Consider the following 27,642-nt stretch of genomic DNA (forward strand, 5'->3'; position numbering starts at 1 on the left):
ATGACATGGGAAGAGTTCAAGAAACTTTTTGAAGAAAAGTTCTATAATGTTGCTGTGAGGACTTCACATCAGGAAGATTTTATGAAGTTGACTCAGGGAAAGATGTCTGTGGCCGAGTATACCCTGGAGTTCGATCGGTTGTCAAAATTTGCTGGTGATCTGGTTCCTACAGATTTCACCAGAAAACAGAAGTATGTTCGAGGACTGAACGCTACAATCAGTTGACACTTGAAAATTACCACATCACATGACACTCTGTATAAGAGAGTGGTGGACTTGGCCTTAACAGCAGAGGAGGCCGAGCAGCAAGTAATGAAAGAGCAGGTTGTAAAGGATGCCGTCATGGCATCAAATCCTCCTGCCAGTGGTAGTATCAGTAAGGGGACCGATAGTGGCAACCCTGAGCACAAACGGAAGGCTGAGGCTTCTGGAGCATCAGGGGGAAATAGAAAGTTTTGGGGAAATAGAGGTGGCTGTCAGGGTCGCAGGTCCTCATTCCGATCGTATCTTGAATGTCCTAAATGCAAGAAACACCATCTTGGTGAATGTCGAGCCAAGGCATGTTTCCAGTGTTGCGTGGTGGGCCACTTTATTAGAAATTTTCCCCAGGCTAAGAAAGAGGAGCCTAAGAAGAATACTGCTCAGAACCCGGGGCGACTTTTCACTATGACTCAAGCTGACGGTGATGCTAGTCCGTCAGTTGTGACAGGTCAGTTGTCTACTAATGGTTGTTCATATACTGTGTTATTTGATTCGGGAGCTACTCATTCTTATGTATCGAGTAGAGTTATAGAAAGTTTTCATAGGCCATGTGATATTTATGCTTCGGGGTTTGGAACCCTGTTACCTTTGGGAGACCTGATAGTATCCACTAGGTGGATTCGATCATTGTCTTTTTGGATTGACGGTTGTGAGTTGACCGCCAATTTAATTGAGTTACAACTATCTGATTTTGACATAATCCTCGGAATGGATTTTCTATCTAAATATGGAGCGATAATTGACTGCAAGCGGAAGATGGTGATGTTTGAGCCCGATAGTGCTAACCCAGCAGTGTTCGTGGGTAAGATTCAGGGGGCACGCATACTGAGAATAACATTGTTGAAAGCTAAGGACCTGATGGGTAGAGGTTGTCTGGGGTTCGTAGTCACTATAGTGGACACCAGCCAACCTGTGACATCAGGACCTGAGAATACGAGATTGGTATGCGAGTTCCTTGATGTCTTTCCAAAAGACTTGCTGGGATTACCACCTACCCGGGAAATTGAGTTCGTTATTGAATTGGTTACAAGAGTGGATCCAGTATCTAAGGCACCGTACCGAATGGCTCCAGCTGAGTTGAAGGAATTCAAGATACAATTGCAAGAGTTACTGAATCTGGGATTCATCAGGCCGAGCTACTCACCTTGGGGTGCTCTAGTATTGTTTGTGAAGAAGAAAGTGTTGGAATTCATTTTACCAGGATCTTAGATCTACTCACAAGTATGTTTATTAACACCCTAAATATGAACTTTCTAAAACGATGAAATAAACACATATAAAGTTTAGGAAACCTTACATTGGGTGCAGCGGAATATAATGACTCCTTCCGTTCAGATATCTAGCCCTTGATTCCTTTCTGTAGCAGAGCACTATCAATATCTGAACCTGGATCTCTTTCTCTGAATCTTTGATGCTGAAACCTCCTTCTTGCTGAAAGTCTTTCTTCACGATCTTCCTCACTATGATTGAGGTATCACTTGCTGTGTGTGGGCACTACTCTCACACTAAGATTTTCTAAATTGAAGGAAGAAGAAAGAGAAAGTGGGTTCGGCCAAAGATAGGGAGAGAGAAGGCTCAGTTTTTTTTCTGAATGAAAAAGTAGAAAATTTTTGTGTAATTTTCCTAAAGCCTTCACTATCTATTTATAGCATTCCACTAGGGTTAGGTTTAAATTATTTGGCATTAAAATAATGAAAATATTAGTTTAAATTTCCTACAAAAGTGGGCGGCCCTATACTAATGGATTTGGGCCTCACTTTTTACAATTTTGCAGTTTTATCTTTTCTGCATATGATTTTCTCAAAAACGCCAATTTTTTCTAATTCAACCATTTAAATGCCAATTCTAACTATTTAATAACTATAAATAATTATTAAATAATATTGTCATTTATCATATTTATTAATTGAACCATACAAAGTATCATAATTAACAAATATGCCCCTAAAGCTCTTTCTTTACAATTTCGCCCTTACTTAGTGAAAATTTCACAAATAGACTTAATCTAATTTGAGAATTATAATTGATTAATCAAAACCAATTATATGAGTCTTACAAGCAATATTATCTCAACTAGTGCGGGGACCATGGGTCTATATAACCGAGCTTCCAATAAGTGGATCAAGAATTTAGCACTAAAATTCACTAACTTATTAATTCTTCGTTGAATCCACGCATAGAACTTAGAATTGCACTCTCAGTATATAGAATGCTCTATATGTTCCATCATATAGAGGCATCATTAGTTATCAATTGTTATAATCCTAATGTGATCAATGATCCTCTATATGAATGATCTACACTGTAAAGGGATTAGATTACCGTTACACCCTACAATGTATTTATTCCTTAAAACACTTGACCCCGTATAAATGATATTTCAGCTTATGTGAAATGAGTACTCCACCATTTATGTTCGTTTGGTCAAGCTCGAAGGAGATCATCCTTTGCTTACTATTCGCCAGATAGAAGCTATAGATTCCATGTTATGCTAGCGCTCCCACTCAATTGCACTACCGTGTTCCCAAAATGTACGTATCACCCTGACCTAAAAGTAGGCTTAACTAACAAATCAAAGAACACAAATAGCCTTTCAAGATTGAGCCTAATCATAACAGGATTAAGAACATTTGATCTAGGATCAACTAGGCGATATTGACATGAATAGATATTACGGTAAGTTTAATAAATCTAAGTCAAAGTTCAATATCGGTCCCTTCCGATGCATACTCCATGCATCCAACCTGAGCTTTACTTTAACCAATGCTCTGGAAAGAACATAGCACTTCTCCAAATGCAAGTAAACTCTGTTGTAGATTATTATATAAGTAAAACCCTGTGTCTGATAAATCTTGGAAACTTTATTCACATAGTCATGTTTACTTTCCAATGTGTTGACGACATAATAAACAGGATCAAGTATGTGAAAAGGGTTTCAGATGAATTTATACATTATGTACATATAATCATGAAATAAATCATGTGAACCATGCAACATTAAATGTTATTTCTGATCTATATTAATAAGTAAATCTGATTATATTGAAATGAGTTTTATTTAGGGCATAAAACCTAACAAACTCCCACTTGCACTACTATAAAACAAAAAAGTGCGTTTCAAATAATCTCAACACCTTGATATACAAATCAAGTGTAGTAGTAGTAAACTCCTCGTAATAGGATCTGAAAGGTTGAATTAAACACAACATTTTCTCCACCATTACTCTTCCTTTGATCACAAAATCATTGATAATGTGAAATTCCTCTCTATATGTCTACTCTCTTGGGATACTGGATTCTATATCTTTGGCAACTACTTTTGGTTAATCAGGAAATAACACTAGTAGTTTAGGCAATTTGGAATGGTGCCAAAAATGTATAGAACTTTCCTTAGACTGAATAAGTACCTTTCCTGCAACTTTAACATTCAGTCCCTATCTGGTAGAGCTAGAGACTTCAGATAGGTTTTTACACTTCTCCAAAATCACTATTCCACCCCCAGAGTAATCACCATCTTATTAGAAAGATTTACTAGCACAAAGGCAAATTTCGAAATCTGATATGGTGTAGTCTAAGAGTTTTAAACACACCCTTATAGACTAACATATAGTTCCTCTTCTTAATCTTAGGATTTACTTGATTGTCTTCCAATGTTCTTTTCCTGGATTAATCTGATACCTACTCATTACTCCCACTCAACAGCAGGTGTCTGGTCTAAGGCATACAAAAGCATATCTAAGACCTCTCACATTTGATATAAGAAATTCTTTCATTGCTTTATCTTTTCTAGAATAGTTAAGACTTTTCCTTAGATAAATAAAATCTATACCTAAGAAGTTGTAAAGCTTTTATAGATTGCCATTAGAAAGCAAATGCTTCAGCATCTTACTAAAGTAAGTTGCTTGCATTAGAGTAAGTAATTACCAGGTATACCATAAGCAATAGGTTTAGATAAACTCAAACCTATAATATTAGGAACAAGAAGTTTTGTTAATTCCATTGAATAGACTTATAAACGAAAATTTCCTTTTATGTCCTTGTAATAGAAAACTTTAGGTTATTCCATGTGAATGGATTAAACCATAGTTCTATTGGCTTTTCTTCTTAGTTTATTATCTTGACAATCCATTACTTGTTTAAACTCACAATGGATTTTAATCACTAGTGTCTCCCAAGTCATAAGAAGGTGAGTTCCTAGAAACTCTCCCACTACGACAAGGTACCGTGAATTATGTCTAAGAAAACTAAATGGTATTAATCTCTTCAGTTGTGACAAGACAACAGAGGCAGTGGGATCATCATAAATAAGATGATAGAACATTTTTGGAATCAAGAAAAATATCTCCTTTATTTGCTACTTTATTTTCAGACTTGTCATTATCTTAGAAAAGTAGTATTTGTTTGAACAAACACTTTCTCATCTATTGACAATGGGATGGTCCACCCCTAATCACTTAGAACAACTAACAAACCATGGTTAACAGTTCTAGCTTTTCTTAAGATTTTGATTAGGTCATCCATGAATCTAGTAATGATTTACATTAAGTATACAACCATTACATCATTCTGAAATTGTATTACCATAGAAGGAATTAGGCAACGACTAGTAACTAATCATCAACATGCAACTTGAAATTTCTGGGGAGGTAAGTTTGGATATAATTCAAAAATCAATTTAATGATCTTTGAACTGCATATCTACTAACTATTTCTCCACCCCTATCAGTTTGCAAGATCTTTAACCACTTACCTTAATGGCATTAACCATTGTTAGAAATTAATGAAATTTTTTAAACATTTAAAATTTCTTTGCTAAAAGGTATAATCTAGAGTTATCGTTTTAAGAATACAACCAAAAACTCATATCCACCCCTGAATGTACATCCATCTGCGAATGAGATGAACTACTTTCAGTGGATATAGGCATATTAACTCTTTGTAGAGATTGATCTTGTCAAATCCACTATGAACAAGATACAAATGCCATAGATAAAAAAAAAGTGGTAGTGTCTTTTGATGACATAGGTTTAGTTACATCAAAGAGTTCTTAGAATACTGCAAGTGGATCCTGGTCACAGAATACCTAACTCATATTCCATACAGTTTTAATCCATTAATAGAAGATGGATATTAAACACTTGAGAAAGTGTAACTGTATTGTATTCTGGAATTAGAAATATAAGAAAATTTCTATTTGGAATCTAAAATTAAAGTCAAAGACTTAAATTTATACCAAATATAATGAGTAATTCTATCTTGGACCACCACTACTAATACAAACTCTAAGTCAGATTTGCCCATACAAGTAGGAGATTTCTAAGATTGAGGATTTATATCAATTGGGAATAGAATTTCGGGATTATAATCATATGCGTCATTTAAATTTCTTAAGAGAAAATATAGAATGACATGAAATGATTTATAGACCATTCATCCAATGATATGTTATTGAGCTAATTCGAAATGAATAAGCTAAGAGGAATTAGTTTAATTTCGTTTAAAATAAGAATCCAACGATGCTTCGATTAGCGAAAGTCAAAGTAATCTTATTTATACAATCTTCTTGTTTCATATCGTAAAAATACTAGTCTAAGGTGTCATCAATTGATGAACAGCTAGATGTCGCATATACAATATTTATCTTTCGAGATCTAACACTATTATGTATGTCTAATGGTGAAAATCCACTAGGGATTTATCTCATTAGATAAACAAGCCAAGTTAGACCAACAATGAAGATTCGAAATTAAACTACAACTTAATAACAGAAAATAACATGGTTCAATATAAATTCATACACAATTCAGAAATTATAAACATATAGCAAGTAGGAATGACAAGTGAAAATACTAAAACTTACAATCCTAAATAATTTCCAAGGTTTTTCAACAAACTGATACAGTGTCCCGTTTAGGCGAGAGTCAAAGCATCATCCATTGAATAGAGTTGTCAGCTCATCTAAAATGATAACCATTCTAGCAACCTTTTATTCGATCAAGATTGGAATTCAGCGTTGTCCCGTTTAGGTGAGAGTCAAGGCAATTCTATCTTATGAGCTTCCACCATTGTTTCATAATTTGCAGGTCAAGTATGGTCGCCACCATTGGGGTGATCTATACCATACAAAACACTTACAAACTACTTATCATTCGAGATTAAACGATGCAAAATTGCTAATGAACGTTCCTCCATTAGGGAGGATTACTCACTAAAACAAACGCGGTGTAAAACCCACAATGGAGATCGAATGTCTTTGAATTAAAAGCTCATTATTTAAAAAGAGTTGTATTTTCTTTGATTCTCTTTATTTATTCTATTTATTTTAAATATATATTTATTTAATTAAAATTTCCAATTTAGAATGAAAAATTCTAAATATAAATTTTAATTGAATATTTATAAATTTTACTTAGATGGATATGAAAATAACATGAATTATTTCCATCTTAGTAATAATTTCCAATAAATATTTAGAAAAATGTTCAATTTAAGTTGTTACAAAATTAATTTAAATTTATTTACAACTCAAATTTTATTTTCTATAAATATATATTGCATTTCGAAAAATTAAAGTATTTAAGAATACAATTTTCGAAAAATGCATGTTAAAATAAAAAGTAAATCCTGGAAAAATTATTCTAATGTAATGTTGGCCCAAAATTAATTAATAAAATTAATTTACAACAAAAAAATATAATTTTCCTATTTAATTAAATATATATAAGAAAAATTTCAAATATTTAAGTATGATGATAAAAATCAACTTAAATATTAATTTTCTATTTAATTAAATACACTAGAAAAATACTTCAAGCAAAAATTTTACCTATCTAGATTTTCCTTTGACTAATTAATTCAATTTCTACTAATATATTTTAATTCATTTATTTAAAAAGTAATCAATTAATGAAAAAATCATTGATTTAAGTTGGTCCAAAATTAAAATAAATAATTTACAACTTTAATCTATTTTTCAAATAAAATTCGAAATTCCAGCATTTAAGAAATGCAATTTCGAAATTTGATTAATAAAATAAAGAAAAAATGTATTTTGAAAATTATTTTAAATTTAGTTGAAAAAAAATAAATTTCAACTAAGAATAATTTTCTATTTAATTTAGTGTCATGAAAAAGAAATATTTAAGTATCATGATGAAAATCAACTTAGATATTTAATTTTTAAATTAATTAAATGTATTAAATTCAAGAAATAAATAATTAAGTGTAGAGAAGGCTTAATCATTAATCTCTAGTTTAATACTAGGAAAAAAATAAATTAATTATTTAAAATAATTAATTTCACAATGTATAATATTTTCCTATTTAATATTAGAAATAATAAGTAGTCTAGAAATAACTATCTAGAAAATATCTTATTTAACTAAGTATCTTTTCCACAAAATTTGAAAAAATAATATCTAATTTAAGTTGTATTAGAAAAAATCTAGAACTTAAATATTTTTCAAATTTAAATTTAATTAAATATCAAAAATTAAGTTATAACCACTTAATTTGAAAATATTCCATTTTAAGTTAATATTCGAAAAGATATTAACTCAAAAAAAAAATATCTAAAATATTCCATTTTAAGTTAATATTCGAAAAGATATTAACTTAAAAAATATCTAAAGAATCTTAATAACCAATGCCTAAAATTCCTCAACTTAATTTTGAAATTTGAAATTCAAAAGATATTCAGATTTAAGTTGGTTAGTTGTAGATAACTAAATATCAACTTAAATAGGAATATTTAATGAAAAATTTAAATTAAGCTCCAGAAAGAATCTAGATGGTTATAATTCTATATTTAATTAAATACAAGAAAATACATATAGTTTAGCTTAGAATAAAGAATTCTTTAAACTAAAATTTTCATAAATTAATTTGAAAATAAATGAAATTAATTATGTTGCTAATCAATTTTATTAGGTTAAACTAGTTTAATTAACCTAGTACAGCCATTCAAATCAGGCAAATGGACCTGCACAATTGGGGTGGTTTATGTGAGGGGGTGCTGGGTTCAGTATGTCGTACCCACTACTATGGCTCCCAACTCTCACACAAGGCCCAAAAGAGAGGAATTTAACCTTAAAATGAACAACTGTTATTAATTGAATAGGCCCAAAAACTAAATGGGCCTAAATAAAATCTATCAAGAACTATGATATTTTATTTAGCAACAACAACCTATATGCATCTATAATGAAATTAAACACATAAGCTCACACAGGCACACTTTGGATGGGTCCTATCATGTTGCTAGGTCATACACAGATGAAAGAAGATTGTAAATATACCTGTGATCATGTTACAAATTATTTACTTGACCAAGGGAGCCATCAGATCATTAGATCTGGCAAAAAGTAACCATGGCTATTTGCAATCAAGCAATAATAGGTTTTAAAAACTTACAAACAAGCTAAAACACATACTCCTGCAACAAGGTTAGCTGGATAGTTGGATGTAGGATTTATTTAATTTAAAATAAATAATTTTGAAAAATAATTCATTAAAAAAAATTCGAAAATTTAAAATAAAATAAAAGAAATTTCGAAAATTAAAAAAAATTAAATTTAAAATTAAACCTACAATTTTGAAAAATTAGGTTTCAACCAACCTAAATATCATTTCAAAATTTGCTAACTACTTTTAAAAATTAAATGTTATTTTATAAATAAAAATTAAATAAAAAATTAAAAAAGATAAATGAATATCTTTTTCAGATTTTAAATGTAATTTAAATAAAAAAAAATAACAAAATTGAAAAGTTAGCAAAATATCTTACATCTATTTAAAATTACATGATTATAGTTATCTTATTTTAAATTTAAATAAGGTCAAATTATTTAAAAAAAAGATTTAATTTAAAATATTTAAAATCTGACCCTAAATTTAAAAATAAGATATAATCAAATTTAAAAATAAGATAGATTATTAAGCAAAAAAAGATAGATACTAACTATTTTTAAATTCAAATTACACTAATATCTTGAATTAAATTTAAAAAATATTAAATTAATTCATTATGATAATTAGAATTGAATTAGGAATAGTAATAGTATAAATACAGAACTACACAAAAAATCGGAAGTTAATTCCATGAAAAAGCATGAAAAAACGAAGAAAACCCAAAAAATTGTGAGCTGTACGGACAGTTTTCGCGATCGCAGGGAAATTTCAGCACAACTTCGATTTTTTCGAATCTTCAAAAAATCATAACTAATTCAAATTAAATCCAAATTGAGTTCTGTAAAAAAGTAACTTGCTTAATTTTTTCCATACTATCAAATAAAAATAATTCCAAAAACAGATATTCAGATATTTTTAACAAAAATTCACAAACACCAATCAATCATCAAATAACACTCAATACAATATGATACCATCCAAAAACAAACAAACAATCGTTTTAAAGTCCAAATTTCTTGCAAGTAAATCAATTACCATGGCTCTGAGGCCAGTTGTTGGAATTTATTTTACCAGGATCTTAGATCTACTCACAAGTATGTTTATTAACACCCTAAATATGAACTTTCTAAAACGATGAAATAAACACATATAAAGTTTAGGAAACCTTACATTGGGTGCAGCGGAATATAATGACTCCTTCCGTTCAGATATCTAGCCCTTGATTCCTTTCTGTAGCAGAGCCTTATCAATATCTGAACCTGGATCTCTTTCTCTGAATCTTTGATGCTGAAACCTCCTTCTTGCTGAAAGTCTTCCTTCACGATCTTCCTCACTATGATTGAGGTATCACTTGCTGTGTGTGGGCACTACTCTCACACTAAGATTTTCTAAATTGAAGGAAGAAGAAAGAGAAAGTGGGTTCGGCCAAAGATAGCGAGAGAGAAGGCTCAGTTTTTTTTCTGAATGAAAAAGTAGAAAAATTTTGTGTAATTTTCCTGAAGCCTTCACTATCTATTTATAGCATTCCACTAGGGTTAGGTTTGAATTATTTGGAATTAAAATAATGAAAATATTAGTTTAAATTTCCTACAAAAGTGGGCGGCCCTATACTAGTGGATTTGGGCCTCACTTTTTGCAACTTTGCAGTTTTATCTTTTCTGCATATGATTTTCTCAAAAACGTCAATTTTTTCTAATTCAACCATTTAAATGCCAATTCTAACTATTTAATACCTATAAATAATTATTAAATAATATTGTCATATATCATATTTATTAATTGAACCATACAAAGTATCATAATTAACAAATATGGCCCTAAAGCTCTTTCTTTACAATTTCGCCCTTACTTAGTGAAAATTGCACAAATAGACATAATCTAATTTGAGAATTATAATTGATTAATCAAAACCAATTATATGAGTCTTACAAGCAATATTATCTCAACTAGTGTGGGGACCATGGGTCTATATAACCAAGCTTCCAATAAGTAGATCAAGAATTTAGCACTAAAATTCACTAACTTATTAATTCTTCGTTGAATCCACGCATAGAACTTAGAATTGCACTCTCAGTATATAGAATGCTCTATATGTTACACCATATAGAGGCATCATTAGTTATCCATTGTTATAATCCTAATGTGATCAATGATCCTCTATATGAATGATCTACACTGTAAAGGGATTAGATTACCGTTACACCCTACAATGTATTTATTCCTTAAAACACTTGACCCCGTATAAATGATATTTCAGCTTATGTGAAATGAGTACTCCACCATTTATGTTCGTTTGGTCAAGCTCGAAGGAGATCATCCTTTGCTTACTATTCGCCAGATAGAAGCTATAGATTCCATGTTATGCTAGCGCTCCCACTCAATTGCACTACCGTGTTCCCAAAATGTACGTATCACCCTGACCTAAAAGTAGGCTTAACTAACAAATCAAAGAACACAAATAGCCTTTCAAGATTGAGCCTAATCATAACAGGATTAAGAACATTTGATCTAGGATCAACTAGGCGATATTGACATGAATAGATATTACGGTAAGTTTAATAAATCTAAGTCAAAGTTCAATATCGGTCCCTTCCGATGCATACTCCATGCATCCAACCTGAGCTTTAATTTAACCAATGCTCTGGAAAGAACATAGCACTTCTCCAAATGCAAGTAAACTCTGTTGTAGATTATCATATCATTAAAACCCTATGTCTGATAAATCTAGGAAACTTTATTCACATAGTCATGTTTACTTTCCAATGTGTTGACGGCACAATAAACAGGATCAAGTATGTGAAAAGGGTTTTAGATGAATTTATAGATTATGTACATATAATCATGAAATAAATCATGTGAACCATGCAACATTAAATGTTATTTCTGATCTATATTAATAAGTAAATCTGATTATATTGAAATGTGTTTTATTTAGGGCATAAAACCTAACAGAAAGACGGAACCCTGCGAATGTATATTGATTACCGGGAGTTGAACAAGCTTACCATCAAGAACAAGATCCTTTACCTCGAATAGATGATCTATTTGATCAACTGAAGGGGAAGACATTCTTTTCCAAGATCGATCTTCGCTCAGGCTATCATAAGCTGAGAATTCGAGAGGAAGATATCTTGAAAACTGCATTTCGTACTCGGTATGGACACTATGAATTTCTTGTGATGTCTTTTGGACTCACTAATGCCCCGGCGGCATTTATGGATTTAATAAATCGGGTGTTCAAGGATTTTCTGGATAGGTGCATCATTGTGTTTATAGATGACATTATGGTGTATTCTGAGTCAGAAGAAGAGCATGAGTTGCATCTCAGAGCAGTTTTACAACGGTTACGGGATCACAAGCTCTATGCTAAATTCAAGAAGTGTGAATTTTTGTTATCTCGTGTCTCATTTTTGGGACACATAGTGGATAAAGATGGGATCATGGTGGATCCAGACAATATTGAAGCTGTTCGGGATTGGCGAGCACCAAAATCAGCTACAGAGGTCAGAAGTTTTTTGGGTTTAGCTGGGTACTACCGTCGGTTCGTTGAGGGTTTTTCAAAGATTGCCGTACCCTTAACGGAGCTGACTCGAAAGAACCAGAAGTTTGTTTGGATTGATCAGTGGGAGAAAAGTTTCCTGGAGTTAAAGCAACACTTGATTACCGCTCCAGTACTAACTCTTCCTTCAGATAAGGAAAAGTTTGTAGTTTATTGTGATGTCTTGAGACAGGGTCTCGGCTGTGTGCTTATGCAGGCTGGAAAGGTAATAGCTTATGCTTCTCGGCAGTTAAAGGAGTACAAGCAGAGGTACCCTACCCACGATTTAGAACTCGCAGCAGTGGTATTTGCGCTAAAGATTTGGCGACACTACCTATATGGCGAGAAATGTGAGATATACACTGATCACAAGAGTCTAAAATACTTCTTTACCCAGAAGGACTTGAATATGAGATAGATGCGTTGGCTAGAGTTGGTGAAGGATTATGATTGTGAGATCCTTTATCACCCTGGTAAGGCCATTGTGGTTGCTGATGTTGGAAATTATTTTACCAGGATCTTAGATCTACTCACAAGTATGTTTATTAACATCCTAAATATGAACTTTCTAAAACGATAAATTAAACACATATAAAGTTTAAGAAACCTTACATTGGGTGCAGTGGAATATAATGACTCCTTCCGTTCAGATATCTAGCCCTTGATTCCTTTCTGTAGCAGAGCATTATCAATATCTGAACCTGGATCTCTTTCTCTGAATCTCTGATGCTGAAACTCCTTTGCTGATGATCTTTCTTCACGATCTTCCTCACTATGATTGAGGTATCACTTGATGTGTGTGGGCCCTACTCAAATCACTAAGAAATTTCGAAATTTCAATGAACAAGAGAGTGAAGAAGTGGCAGCTAAAGATAGGGAGAGAGAGAGGCTCAGTTTTTCTGAAGCCTTCACTATCTATTTATAGCATTCCACTAGGGTTAGATTTGAATTATATGGCATTAAAATAATGAAAATATCAGTTTAAATTTCCTACAAAAGTGGCAGGCCATATACTAGTGGATTTGGGCCTCACTTTTTGCAATTTTACAGTTTTATCTTTTCTGCATCTGATTTTCTCAAAAACGCCAATTTTCTAATTCAACCATTTAAATGCCAATTCTAACTATTTAATAACTATAAATAATTATTAAATAATATTGTCATTTATCATATTTATTAATTGAACCATACAAAGTATCATAATTAACAAATATACCCCTAAAACTCTTTCTTTACAATTTCGCCCTTACTTAGTGAAAAATTCACAAATAGACATAGTCTAATTTGAGAATTATAATTGATTAATCAAAACCAATTATAGGAGTCTTACAAGCAATATTATCTCAACTAGTGGGGGGACCATGGGTCTATATAACCGAGCTTCCAATAAGTAGATCAAGAATTTAGCACTAAAATTCACTAACTTATTAATTCTTCGTTGAATCCACGCATAGAACTTAGAATTGCACTCTCAGTATATAGAATGCTCTATATGTTCCACCATATAGACACATCATTAGTTATCCATTGTTATAATCCTAATTTGATCAATGATCCTCTATATGAATGATCTACACTGTAAAGGGATTAGATTACCGTTACACCCTACAATGTATTTATTCCTTAAAACACTTGACCCTGTATAAATGATATTTCAGCTTATGTGAAATGAGTACTCCACCATTTATGTTCGTTTCGTCAAGCTCGAAGGAGATCATCCTTTGCTTACTATTCGCCAGATAGAAGCTATAGATTCCATGTTTATGATAGCGCTCCCACTCAATTGCACTACCGTGTTCCCAAAATGTACGTATCACTCTGACCTAAAAGTAGGCTTAACTAACAAATCAAAGAACACGAATATCCTTTCAAGATTGAGCCTAATCATAACAGGATTAAGAACATTTGATCTAGGATCAACTAGGCGATATTGACTTGAATAGATATTACGGTAAGTTTAGTTAAATCTAAGTCAAAGTTCAATATCGGTCCCTTCCGATGCATACTCCATGCATCCAACCTGAGCTTTACTTTAACCAATGCTCTGGAAAGAACATAGCACTTCTCCAAATGCAAGTAAACTCTGTTGTAGATTATCATATCAGTAAAACCCTATGTCTGATAAATCTAGGAAACTTTATTCACATAGTCATGTTTACTTTCAAATGTGTTGACGGCACAATAAACAGGATCAAGTATGTGAAAAGGGTTTCAGATGAATCTATACATTATGTACATATAATCATGAAGTAAATCATGTGAACCATGCAACATTAAATGTTATTTCTGATCTATATTAATAAGTAAATTTGATTATATTGAAATGAGTTTTATTTAGGGCATAAAACCCAACAAACTCCCACTTGCACTAATATAAAACAAAAAGTGCGTTTCAAATAATCTCAACACCTTGATATACAAATCAAGTGTAGTAGTAGTAAACTCCTCGTAATAGGATCTGAAAGGTTGAATTAAACACAACCTTTTCTCCACCATTACTCTTCCTTTAATCACAAAATCATTGATAATGTGAAATTCCTCTCTATATGTCTACTCTCTTGGGATACTGGATTCTATACCTTTGGCAACTACTTTTGGTTAATCAGGAAATTAACACTAGTAGTTTAAGGCAATTTGGAATGGTGCCAAAGATGTATAGAACTTTCCTTAGACTGAATAAGTACCTTTCCTGCAGCTTTAACATTCAGTCCCTCTCTGGTAGACCTAGAGACTTCAGATAGGTTTTTACACTTCTCCAAAATCACTATTCCACCCCCAGAGTAATCACCATCTTATCAGAAAGATTTTCTAGCACAAAGGCAAATTTCGAAATCTGATATGGTGTAGTCTAAGAGTTTTAAACACACCCTTATAGACTAACATATAGTTCCTCTTCTTAATCTTAAAATTTACTTGATTGTCTTTCAATGTTCTTCTCCTGGATTAATCTGATACCTACTCATTACTCCCACTCAACAGCAGGTGTCTGGTCTAAGGCATACAAAAGCATATCTAAGACCTCTCACTGTTGATATAAGAAATTCTTTCATGGCTTTATCTTTTCTGGAATAGTTGAGACTTTTCCTTAGATAAAAAAAATCTATGTCTAAGAAGTTGTGAAGCTTCTATAGATTGCCATTAGAAAGAAAATGCTTCAGCATCTTACTAAAGTAAGTTGCTTGCATTAGAGTAAGTAATTACCAGGTATACCACAAGCCATAGGTTTAGATAAACTCAAACCTATAATACTAGGAACAAGAAGTTTTGTTAAGTCCATTGAATGGACTTATAAACAAAAATTTCCTTTTATGTCCTTGTAATAGAAAACTTTAGGTTATTCCATGTGAATGGATTAAACCATAGTTCTATTGGCTTTCTTCTTAGTTTCTTATCTTGACAATCCATTACTTGTTTAAACTCACAATGGATTTTAATCACTAGTGTCTCCCAAGTCATAAGAAGGTGAATTCCTAGAAACTCTCCCACTACGACAAGGCACCGTGAATTATGTCTAAGAAAACTAAATGGTATTAACCTCTTTGGTTGTGACAGGACAACAGAGGCAGTGGGATCATCATACGTTATATAAGATGATAGAACACTTTTGGAATCAAGAATTAAATATCTCCTTTATTTGCTACTTGTTTTTCAGACTTAGTCATTTTCTTAGAAAAGTAGTATTTGTTTGAACAAACACTTTCTTATCTATTGACTATGGGATGGTCCACCCCTAATCACTTAGAATAGCTAAGAAACCATGGTTAACAGTTCTAGCTTTTCTTAAGATTTTGATTAGGTCATCCATGAATCTAGTAATAATTTACATTAAGTATACAACCATTACATCATTCTGAAATTGTATTACCATAGAAGGAATTAGGCAACGACTAGTAACTAATCATCAACATGCAACTCGAAATTTCTGGGGAGGTAAATTTGGATATAATTCAAAAATCAATTTAATGATCTTTGAACTGCATATCTACTAACTATTTCTCCACCCCTATCAGTTCGCAAGATCTTTAACCACTTACCTTAATGGTTTTAACCATTGCTAGAAATTAATGAAATTTTTCAAACATTTCAAATTTCTTTGCTAAAAGGTATAATCTAGAGTTATCGTTTTAAGAATACAACGAAAAACTCATATCCACCCCTGAATGTACATCCATCTGCGAATGAGATGAACTACTTTCAGTGGATATAGGCATATTAACTCTTTGCAGAGATTGATCTTGTCAACTCCACTATGAACAAGATACAAATGCCATAGATTAAAAAAATGTGGTAGTGTCTTTTGATGACATAGGTTTATAAAAGAATTCTTAGAATAGTGCAAGTGGATCCTGGTCACAGAATACCTAACTCATATTCCATACAGTTTGAATCCATTAATAAAAGATGGATATTAAACACTTGAGAAAGTGTAACTGTATTGTATCTGAAATTAGAAATATAAGAAAATTTCTGTTTGGATTCTAAAATTAAAGTCAAAGACTTAAATTCAACCAAATATAATGAGTAATTCTTTCTTGGACCACCACTACTATTTAAACTCTAAGTCAGATTTGCCCATACAAGTAGGAGATTTCTAAGATTAAGGATTTATATCAATTGGGAATAGAATTTCGGGATTATAATCATATGCGTCATTGAATTTCTTAAGAGAAAATATAATGACATGAAATGATATATAGACCATTCATCCAATGATATGTTTTGAAGCTAATTCGAAATGAATAAGCTAAGAAGAATTAGGATAATTTCGTTTATAAATAAGAATCCAACGATGCTTCGATTAGCGAATGACAAAGTAATCTTATTTATGTAATCTTCTTGTTTCATATTGTAAAAATACTAGTCTAAGGTGTCATCAATTGATGAACAGCTAGATGTCGCATATACAATAATTATCTTTCAAGATCTAACACTATTATGTATGTCTATGGTGAAAATCCACTAGGGATTTATCTCATTAGATAAACAAACATGTTGGACCAACAATGAAGATTCGAAATTAACTACAACTTAATAACAGAAAATAACATGGTTCAATATAAATTCATACACAATTCAGAAATTATAAGCATATAGCAAGTAGGAATGACAAGTGAAAATACTAAAACTTACAATCCTAAATAATTTCCAAGGTTTTTCAACAAACTGATACAGTGTCCCGTTTAGGCGAGAGTCAAAGCATCATCCATTGAATAGAGTTGTCAGCTCATCTAAAATGATAACCATTCTAGCAACCTTTTATTCGATCAAGATTGGAATTCAGCGTTGTCCCGTTTAGGCGAGAGTCAAGGCAATTCTATCTTATGAGCTTCCACCATTGTTTCATAATTTGCAAGTCAAGTATGGTCGCCACCATTAGGGTGATCCATACCATACAAAACACTTACAAACTACTTATCATGCGAGGTTAAACGGTGCGAAATTGCTAATGAACGTTCCTCCATTAGGGAGGATTACTCACTAAAACAAACGCGGTGTAAAACCCACAATGTAGATCGAATGTCTTAATAATAAAGCTCATTATTTAAAAAGAGTTGTATTTTCTTTGATTCTCTTTATTTATTCTATTTATTTTAAATATATATTTATTTAATTAAAATTTCCAATTTAGAATGAAAAATTCTAAATATAAATTTTAATTTAATATTTATAAATTTTACTGAGATGGATATGAAAATAATATGAATTATTTCCATCTGAGTAATAATTTCCAATAAATATTTAGAAAAAATATTTAAGTTGTTACAAAATTAATTTAAATTAATTTACAACTCAAATTTAATTTTCTATAAATATATATTACATTTCGAAAAATTAAAGTATTCAAGGATACAATTTTCAAAAATGCATGTTAAAATAAAAAATAAATCCTGGAAAAATTATTCTAATTTAATGTTGGCCCAAAATTAATTAATAAAATTAATTTACAACAAAAGATATAATTTTCCTATTTAATTAAATATATAAGAAAAATTTCAAATATTTAAGTATGATGATGAAAATCAACTTAAATATTAATTTTCTATTTAATTAAATACACTAGAAAAATACTTCAAGCAAAAATATCACCTATCTAGATTTTCCTTTGACTAATTAATTCAATTTCTAATAATATATTTTAATTCAATTTATTTTAAATTAATCAATAAATGAAAAAAATCATTGATTTAAGTTGATCCAAGAATTAATTAAAATAATTAATTTACAACTTAATCTATTTTTCAAGATAAAATTCGAAATTCTAGCATTTAAGAAATGCAATTTCGAAAATTGATTAATAAAATAAAGAAAAAAATATATTTTGAAAATTATTTAAATTTAGTTGAAAAATTAAATTTCAACTAAAAATAATTTTCTATTTAATTAAATGTCATGAAAAAGAAATATTTAAGTATGATGATAAAATCAACTTAGATATTTAATTTTCAAATTAATTAAATGTATTAAATTCAAGAAATAAATAATTAAGTGTAGAGAAGGCTTAATTATTAATCTCTAGTTTAATACTAGGAAAAAATATACTTAAAATAAGTTGTACCAAAATTAATTAATAAATAATTAATTTCACAATTTATAATATTTTCCTATTTAATATTAGAAATAATAAGTAGTCTAGAAATAACTATCTAGAAAATATCTTATTTAACTAAGTATCTTTTCCACAAAATTTGAAAAAAATATCTAATTTAAGTTGTATTAGAAAAAATCTAGAACTTAAATATTTTCAAATTTAAATTTAATTAAATATCAAAAATTAAGTTGTAACCACTTAATTTGAAAATATTCCATTTTAAGTTAATATTCGAAAAGATATTAACTTAAAAAATATCTAAAGAATCTTAATAACCAATGCCTAAAATTCCTCAACTTAATTTTGAAATTTAAAATTCAAAAGATATTCAGATTTAAGTTGGTTAGTTGTAGATAACTAAATATCAACTTAAATAGGAATATTTAATGAAAAAATTAAATTAAGTTCCAGAAAGAATCTAGATGGTTATAATTCTATATTTAATTAAATACAAGAAAATACATATAGTTTAGCTTAGAATAAAGAATTCTTTAAACTATAATTTTCTTAAATTAATTTCAAAATAAATGAAATTAATTATGTTGCTAATCAATTTTATTAGGTTAAACTAGTTTAATTAACCTAGTACAGTCATTCAAATCAGGCAAATGGGCCTTCACAATTGGGGTGGTTTATGTGAGGGGGTGCTGGGTTCAGTATGTCGTACCCACTTCTATGGCTCCCAACTCTCACACAAGGCCCAAAAGAGAGGAATTTAACCTTAATAAGAACAACTGTTATTAATTGAATAGGCCCAAAAACTAAATGGGCCTAAATAAATTCTATCAATAACTATGATAATTTATTTAGCAACAACAACCTATATGCATCTATAATCAAATTAAACACATAGGCTCACACAGGCACACTTTGGATGGGTCCTATCATGTTGCTAGGTCATACACAGATGAAAGAAGATTGTAAATATACCTGTTACAAATTATTATCTTGACCAAGGGAGCCATCAGATCATTAGATCTGGCAAAAAGTAACCATGGCTATTTGCAATCAAGTAATAATAGGTTTTGAAAACTTACACATAAGCTAAAACACATACTCCTGCAACAAGGTTAGTTGGATAGTTGGATGTAGGATTTGTTTAATTTTAAATTAAATATTTAATTTCGAAATAATTAATTAAATAAATAAAATATTTATTTTTTGAAAATTTAAAAAAAAATAAAAAATTTCGAAAATTTTAAAAAAAATTTAAATTTAAAATTAAACCTACAATTTTGAAAAATTAGGTTTCAACCAACCTAAATATCATTTCAAAAATTTGCTAACTACTTTTAAATTTTAAATGTTATTTTATAAAAAAAAATTAAATAAAAAATTAGAAAAGATAAATAAATATCTTTTTCAAATTTTAAATGTAATTTAAATAAATAAAATAACCAAATTTAAAAAATTAGCAAAATATCTTATATCTATTTAAAATTACATGATTATAAATATCTTATTTTAAATTTAAATAAGGTCAAAATATCTAAAAAGATTTAATTTTTAAAAAAAATCTTAAAAGATAAGATATAATTAAAAATATCTTAAAATATCTTAAAAGATAAGATATTTTAAAAATATCTTAAAAGATTTTATAAATATCTTATAAAATCTGACCTTAAATTTAAAAAAAAATAAGATATAATCAAATTTAAAAATAAGATAGATATTTAAGCAAGAAGATAAATACTAATTCTATTCGAATTCAAATTACACTAATATCTTGAATTAAATTAAAAAAAAATATTAAATTAATTCAAAATGATAATTAGAATTGAATTAGGAATAGTAATAGTATATATACAAAACCATACAAAAAATTGGAAGTTAATTACATGAAAAAGCATGAAAAATCGAAGAAAAACGAAAAAATTCGAAACTGTACGGACAGTTCTGCGATCGCAGGAAAATATCAGCACAGCCGCGATTTTTTCAAATCTTCAAAAAATCATAACTAATTCAAATAAAATCCAAATTGAGTTTTGTAAAAGGCTAACTTGCTTAATTTTTTCCATACTATCCAATAAAAATAATTCCAGAAACGAAATCACAATTATTTTTCACGAAAATTTCACAAACATCAATCAATCATCAAATAACACTCAATACAACATGATACCATCCAAAGAACATACAAACAATCGTTTTAAAGTCCAAATTTCTTGCAAGTAAATCAATTACCATGGCTCTGAGGCCAGTTGTTGGAAATTATTTTACCAGGATCTTAGATCTACTCACAAGTATGTTTATTAGCATCCTAAATATGAACTTTCTAAAACGATAAATTAAACACATGTAAAGTTTAAGAAACCTTACATTGGGTGCAGCGGAATATAATGACTCCTTCCGTTCAAATATCTAGCCCTTGATTCCTTTCTGTAGCAGAGCATTATCAATATCTGAACCTGGATCTCTTTCTCTGAATCTCTGATGCTGAAACTCCTTTGCTGATGATCTTTCTTCACGATCTTCCTCACTATGATTGAGGTATCACTTGATGTGTGTGGGCCCTACTCAAATCACTAAGAAATTTCGAAATTTCAATGAACAAGAGAGAGAAGAAGTGGCAGCTAAAGATAGGGAGAGAGAGAGGCTCAGTTTTTCTGAAGCCTTCACTATCTATTTATAGCATTCCACTAGGGTTAGATTTGAATTATATGGCATTAAAATAATGAAAATATCAGTTTAAATTTCCTACAAAAGTGGCAGGCCATATACTAGTGGATTTGGGCCTCACTTTTTGCAATTTTGCAGTTTTATCTTTTCTGCATCTGATTTTCTCAAAAACGCCAATTTTCTAATTCAACCATTTAAATGCCAATTCTAACTATTTAATAACTATAAATAATTATTAAATAATATTGTCATTTATCATATTTATTAATTGAACCATACAAAGTATCATAATTAACAAATATGCCCCTAAAACTCTTTCTTTACAATTTCGCCCTTACTTAGTGAAAAATTCACAAATAGACATAGTCTAATTTGAGAATTATAATTGATTAATCAAAACCAATTATAGGAGTCTTACAAGCAATATTATCTCAACTAGTGGGGGGACCATGGGTCTATATAACCGAGCTTCCAATAAGTAGATCAAGAATTTAGCACTAAAATTCACTAACTTATTAATTCTTCGTTGAATCCACGCATAGAACTTAGAATTGCACTCTCAGTATATAGAATGCTCTATATGTTCCACCATATAGACACATCATTAGTTATCCATTGTTATAATCCTAATTTGATCAATGATCCTCTATATGAATGATCTACACTGTAAAGGGATTAGATTACCGTTACACCCTACAATGTATTTATTCCTTAAAACACTTGACCCTGTATAAATGATATTTCAGCTTATGTGAAATGAGTACTCCACCATTTATGTTCGTTTCGTCAAGCTCGAAGGAGATCATCCTTTGCTTACTATTCGCCAGATAGAAGCTATAGATTCCATGTTTATGATAGCGCTCCCACTCAATTGCACTACCGTGTTCCCAAAATGTACGTATCACCCTGACCTAAAAGTAGGCTTAACTAACAAATCAAAGAACACGAATAGCCTTTCAAGATTGAGCCTAATCATAACAGGATTAAGAACATTTGATCTAGGATCAACTAGGCGATATTGACTTGAATAGATATTACGGTAAGTTTAGTTAAATCTAAGTCAAAGTTCAATATCGGTCCCTTCCGATGCATACTCCATGCATCCAACCTGAGCTTTACTTTAACCAATGCTCTGGAAAGAACATAGCACTTCTCCAAATGCAAGTAAACTCTGTTGTAGATTATCATATCAGTAAAACCCTATGTCTGATAAATCTAGGAAACTTTATTCACATAGTCATGTTTACTTTCCAATGTGTTGACGGCACAATAAACAGGATCAAGTATGTGAAAAGGGTTTCAGATGAATCTATACATTATGTACATATAATCATGAAGTAAATCATGTGAACCATGCAACATTAAATGTTATTTCTGATCTATATTAATAAGTAAATTTGATTATATTGAAATGAGTTTTATTTAGGGCATAAAACCCAACAGCTGATGCCTTAAGTAGAAAAGGCCAGAGTCAGTTGAGTACTATGAAGCAAATCTCCCAACAGCTAGCAAATGAAATGACTCGATCTAAGATTGAGTTGGTTGTGGAGCAATTGGCTAAAATTTCTCTGCAATCCACTCTCTTAGAGAGAATTAAAGAAGCACAGAAGCAAGATTCAGAATTAATAAAAACCCGAGCTAGGGTTTTGGCTGGGAAGGCTACTGATTTCTCAGTGGATGAAACGGGAATGTTGAGATTTGTGAATCGAGTTTGTGTGCCCATGGATGAGAATATCAAGAAAGAGACCATGAATGAGTCTCACACGACTCCTTATTCAGTTCATCCAGGGTCAACAAAGATGTATCAAGACCTGAAAGCCATGTTCTGGTGGCCAGTCATGAAGAATGACATTGTTGAATATGTTGCAAAGTGCCTTACATGTCAACAAGTGAAAGCTGAGCACCAGCGACCTGCAGGGTTACTGCAACCACTGAATATACCAGAGTGGAAATGGGAAGATATTGCTATGGACTTCGTGGTAGGTATGCCTAGAACCACAGGACAATTTGACTATGTGTGGGTCATAGTGGACAGGTTTACAAAGTCTGCTCACTTTTTACCTGTTCGGACGAATTTCTCCATTGACCAGTATGCTGAGTTATATGTCAGAGAAATTGTTCGTCTTCATGGTGTCCCAAAGTCCATTGTGTCGGATAGAGATCCGAAGTTTACATCAAGATTCTGGGAGGGTCTGCATCGAGCTATGGGTACTCAGTTGAAGTTCAGCACAGCTTTTCATCCTTAGACGGATGGGCAATCTGAGAGGACCATTCAGATTTTAGAGGACATGCTACGGGCATGTGTGCTTGACTTTGAGGGATCATAGGTAAAGTCCCTTCCCCTGATCGAGTTCTCTTATAATAACAACTATCATGCAACAATCGGGATGGATTCTTATGAACTTTTATATGGAAGAAAATGTAGATCGTCCATTCACTGGGATGAAGTGGGTGAAAGAAAGTTCTTGGGTCCCGAAGCTGTTCAGAGAACAAGTGAGGCAGTTGACAAGATAAGAGCGCGAATGCTCGCGGCTCAGAGTAGGCAGAAGAGTTATGCTGATCCAAAACGTCGAGATATTGATTTTCAGGTCGGGAACATGGTATTTCTCCGAATATCTCCGATGATAGGCATTAAACGCTTTGGGAAGAAAGGAAAACTTAGCCCGAGGTTCATTGGACCTTTTGAAATCCATGAGAGGATAGGGCAAGTAGCGTACAGGTTGGCTATGCCCCCAGCTCTGGCAGCTGTACATGATGTGTTCCATGTTTCAATGCTTTGGAAGTATGTCTCAGACTCGTCCCACGTTCTGAGTTATGAAGCATTGGAACTCCAACCAGACTTGTCATACGAGGAACAACCAGTGTAGATACTCGATAGAAGGGAGAAAGTCTTGAGAAGTAAGACAGTGGCACTGGTGAAAGTACTGTGGAGGAACACTAAAGTGGATGAGGCGACCTAGGAACTCGAGATGGATATGCAGCAAAAATATCTGGAGTTGTTCAGGTGGATTTCGGGACGAAATTTCTATAAGGAGGGGGTAATTGTAACACCCTGGAATTAAGAAATGGATTAGCAAAACCCTAATTAGATAATTATAAATAATTGAGGAATTATAATATTATATAGTTCAGTATATGTGAATTAATATGAATTTTAACATGTTAAGACCCCGTTGGTGAGCCAGGGGCATTTTAGTAATTATGACCCGAGAAGAGTAAAATGATGAAATTAATTTAATTACGTGCTTAATAGAACTATATTATTATATAGTATGCCTGTGTTGTCTTTTCAGGTGCATTCTGACAGGTTGGCGCGGTATTGTCACAATGTAGTATTTCGGGCCGAACGGGGTTCGGGCCCGAAATGCAATGTGGGATTAAATGTTGGCATTTTATTTGATATTTAATAATCTAAAATTTGTTTGAAATTAAATGTGTTGGGATGACAAAAATTCCCTTGAGAGTGCTTATGCATGTTCTATAGCCCTAGGGGCAAAATGGTCTTTTGACCTTATATGATTTATTTTGACAAAATTGATTTTTGAGGGAAAGTAAATAAAAATTCTAGACTCTCTCTCTTTCTCTCCCAACCCATCCCTCTCTCCCTCTCTTACTCTTTTGCTTTCAACTTGACTTGTGTGAGGATTAAGCTTGGTTGGAGCTTGATTTTTTGGAAATTGATTGTGCTAAGCATTGAATTGGAGATTGAGGTAGTTTTTACAGTTTTTATTTTTGGATTCATTGCTGAAATTAGCTATGGAAAGAGCATGATTATGTGTTGATCTTGTTGTTCATGCATGAATGAGGGTGTTGTAGGTAATTTTGATGAATTTGAGTATACTTATGCTTGAATCTTTGATGTGGTGTTTAATTGAGCTATGGATGGAATACTAGGGTTCTTCTTTACCTTAAATTAAAGTTGTTTGGGATTAATTGTTGTTGAATTATTTGGATAGGTTGAGTTTAAGCTCAAGTTCGAGAGCTTGAAAGTTATAAGTTTAAGCATGATTTTGAGATGTTTTTACAATCAGATTTTTTAGGGTAAAGTGTGGATTTTGATGCATTTTCTTATGTCTTTTAAACTCCCTAATGTTTGCTAGCAATGGAATGTTATAAATTGGAAGTTTTGTTTTGATTTGGAATGAATTGGATTGAGTTTTGAGCTGAAAATCGTGTTTGAAGGTGGCTGATTTTTGGGTTTTCAACCTAGGTGTTGCGGCATGCTCTGAGCATGTCGCGGCCCGCCCTTGTTGATGGAACCTGGGGGTTCATCCCAGGTTCCGCGGCATGACTTGGGCATGCCTCGGCCCGGCCTCGGCCCGGCCTCGTGTTTTTGGGCAGTTTTGAGTTGAATTTTTAAAATTCATAACTTTTGATTCCGAACTCCGATTTGGGAGTTCTTTATATCGTTGGAAAGCTCGTTCCAAGCTCTGTATGATTATCTGAATTTTAAATGTCATGATTGAATTTTATGAGTATGGAATCAAGGGTTAACCCTAAGTGTGAAAAATCCCAGATTTGTGTGACTAGAATTACCGGCACCTGATGAGGAGCACCGGGGGATTCAGAATCTCTATCTCTTGCTGGAAAACAGGTAAGACAGTGATTAGCACGTAGAGTATGCGTAGTGGCGCGTATATTGAGAATGATATGCATGAATGTTTAGTAACCGGGATTAGGGCTATTGCCCTAATAAGAACGGTCTAATAGCCTAGGGTTATTACCCTAGTGATATATGTGTATAAATGCCATGCCATGTTAATTGAAATGAGATTTAGGGATTATGCGCTCAAGGCATAATCAGGTTGGACTCGGTAACTATAACCGAGATGAACCAATTCTAAGGCCTTAATGTATTTAGACGTGTGAGAGCAACACGTGGGTCTACGCCATGTAAATTTAAACAGATGTGTGAGCGCAACACATAGGTCTACACTACGTAGACATAAATAGGCATGTCAGTGTGATATGCAGGTCTGTGTCATACAGACATATGTGAATGGCATATTTGTTTAAGTAGTATGATAAGCATATTATATTTGTTATGACTTATACTGTCTTGCTAGGCTTGGCTCACGGCCGCTCTACTGTGCAGGAAAGGGTAAGGCATTAGCTGATCAGCCATGAGTTCGATAGTTGGGCGAAGAATGTACATGTTCCAGCCATATCAGACCTAGCGGGTTAAGGGTCTACCAGTGTTGAACTTTTGGAATTCTTTTTTGCCGCTTAGGTCGGCTAGAAAGAAAAGACTTGTAATAAAGTTTGTAAATATTTTTGGGATCCCAACTGTTTAAAAGTTTAAATTATTACAAGTTTTATTTTCATTCTATTTATTATAAAAGTTTAAATTTCTGCGCTATTTTGATTAAGTAATCCCGTCTAGGGGATTAGGCTTTCATAAGTAATTGGGTAGCGTGCCTAATTATTTAGGGCGTTACACAAGCGGTGCCAGCAGAACAACCTGTTGTTGGCAACCGTATGGAACCGTTGTACGAAAGATTCCGTAAGCAAGCACCTCTAGTGTTTCTGGGAGGTCCTGATGTGATGAAGGCAGAGCAGTGGCTCACAGTAATTGAGCGTATTCTAAACTTTATGGGAGTGGTTGATAATGATCGGGTGACCTGTGCCACTTTCCAGTTCCAGTTGACGCTCTCGAGTGGTGTGAGTTGATAGCTCTCACTCGGGACGTCACAGTTATGACCTGGGAAGAATTCAAGGAGTTGTTTAACTCTAAATATTATAATGAAGCCGTCTGCAGTGCTAAGCGAAAAGAGTTCACTGAGTTGGTGCAAAACGAGGGGATGTCAGTTACTGAGTATACTACAAAGTTTGACCGTCTGGCCAAGCTTGTCGTGGGTATCGTGCCAACTGACTTCAGCAAGAAAGAAAAGTACTTGGCCGGTTTAAATGTGAAGATCAGGCATTATCTGGTGATCACCACCAATGAAGCAACTGTTGGGTTTTGTGCCCTAAATAAAACCCATTTCAATATAATCAGATTTACTAATTAATAAAGATCAAAAATCATTTTAATGTTGCATTGTTCACATGATTTATTTCATGATTATAAATTCTATTAAGTCCAGAACATATGTATTTTTTCATGATTATAGTGTTGTCAACACAGTGGAATATAATCATGATTATATGTTCAAAAGTTTGTTTACCTAATTTGTCAGTTCACTGGATCTAGACTGGCATGATCATCAGCGATAGGTATACTTAC

The 27,642-nt window shown here is 32.1% G+C and overlaps 1 protein-coding gene across 1 annotated transcript; it reads left to right on the forward strand.

Moving 5' to 3' along the window:
• LOC133036283 (uncharacterized) lies at positions 1 to 27,619 on the forward strand. Its single transcript, XM_061112824.1, has 4 exons — positions 1 to 191; positions 597 to 1,337; positions 27,175 to 27,370; positions 27,596 to 27,619. Exons 1-4 carry the CDS (start codon positions 1 to 3, stop codon positions 27,617 to 27,619), a joined length of 1,152 nt encoding a protein of 383 aa, XP_060968807.1.
• Positions 27,620 to 27,642: the final 23 nt, after the last annotated feature.

The sequence above is a fragment of the Cannabis sativa genome, chromosome 3, assembly GCF_029168945.1.
Source record: "Cannabis sativa cultivar Pink pepper isolate KNU-18-1 chromosome 3, ASM2916894v1, whole genome shotgun sequence".
Taxonomy (NCBI): Eukaryota; Viridiplantae; Streptophyta; class Magnoliopsida; order Rosales; family Cannabaceae; genus Cannabis; species Cannabis sativa.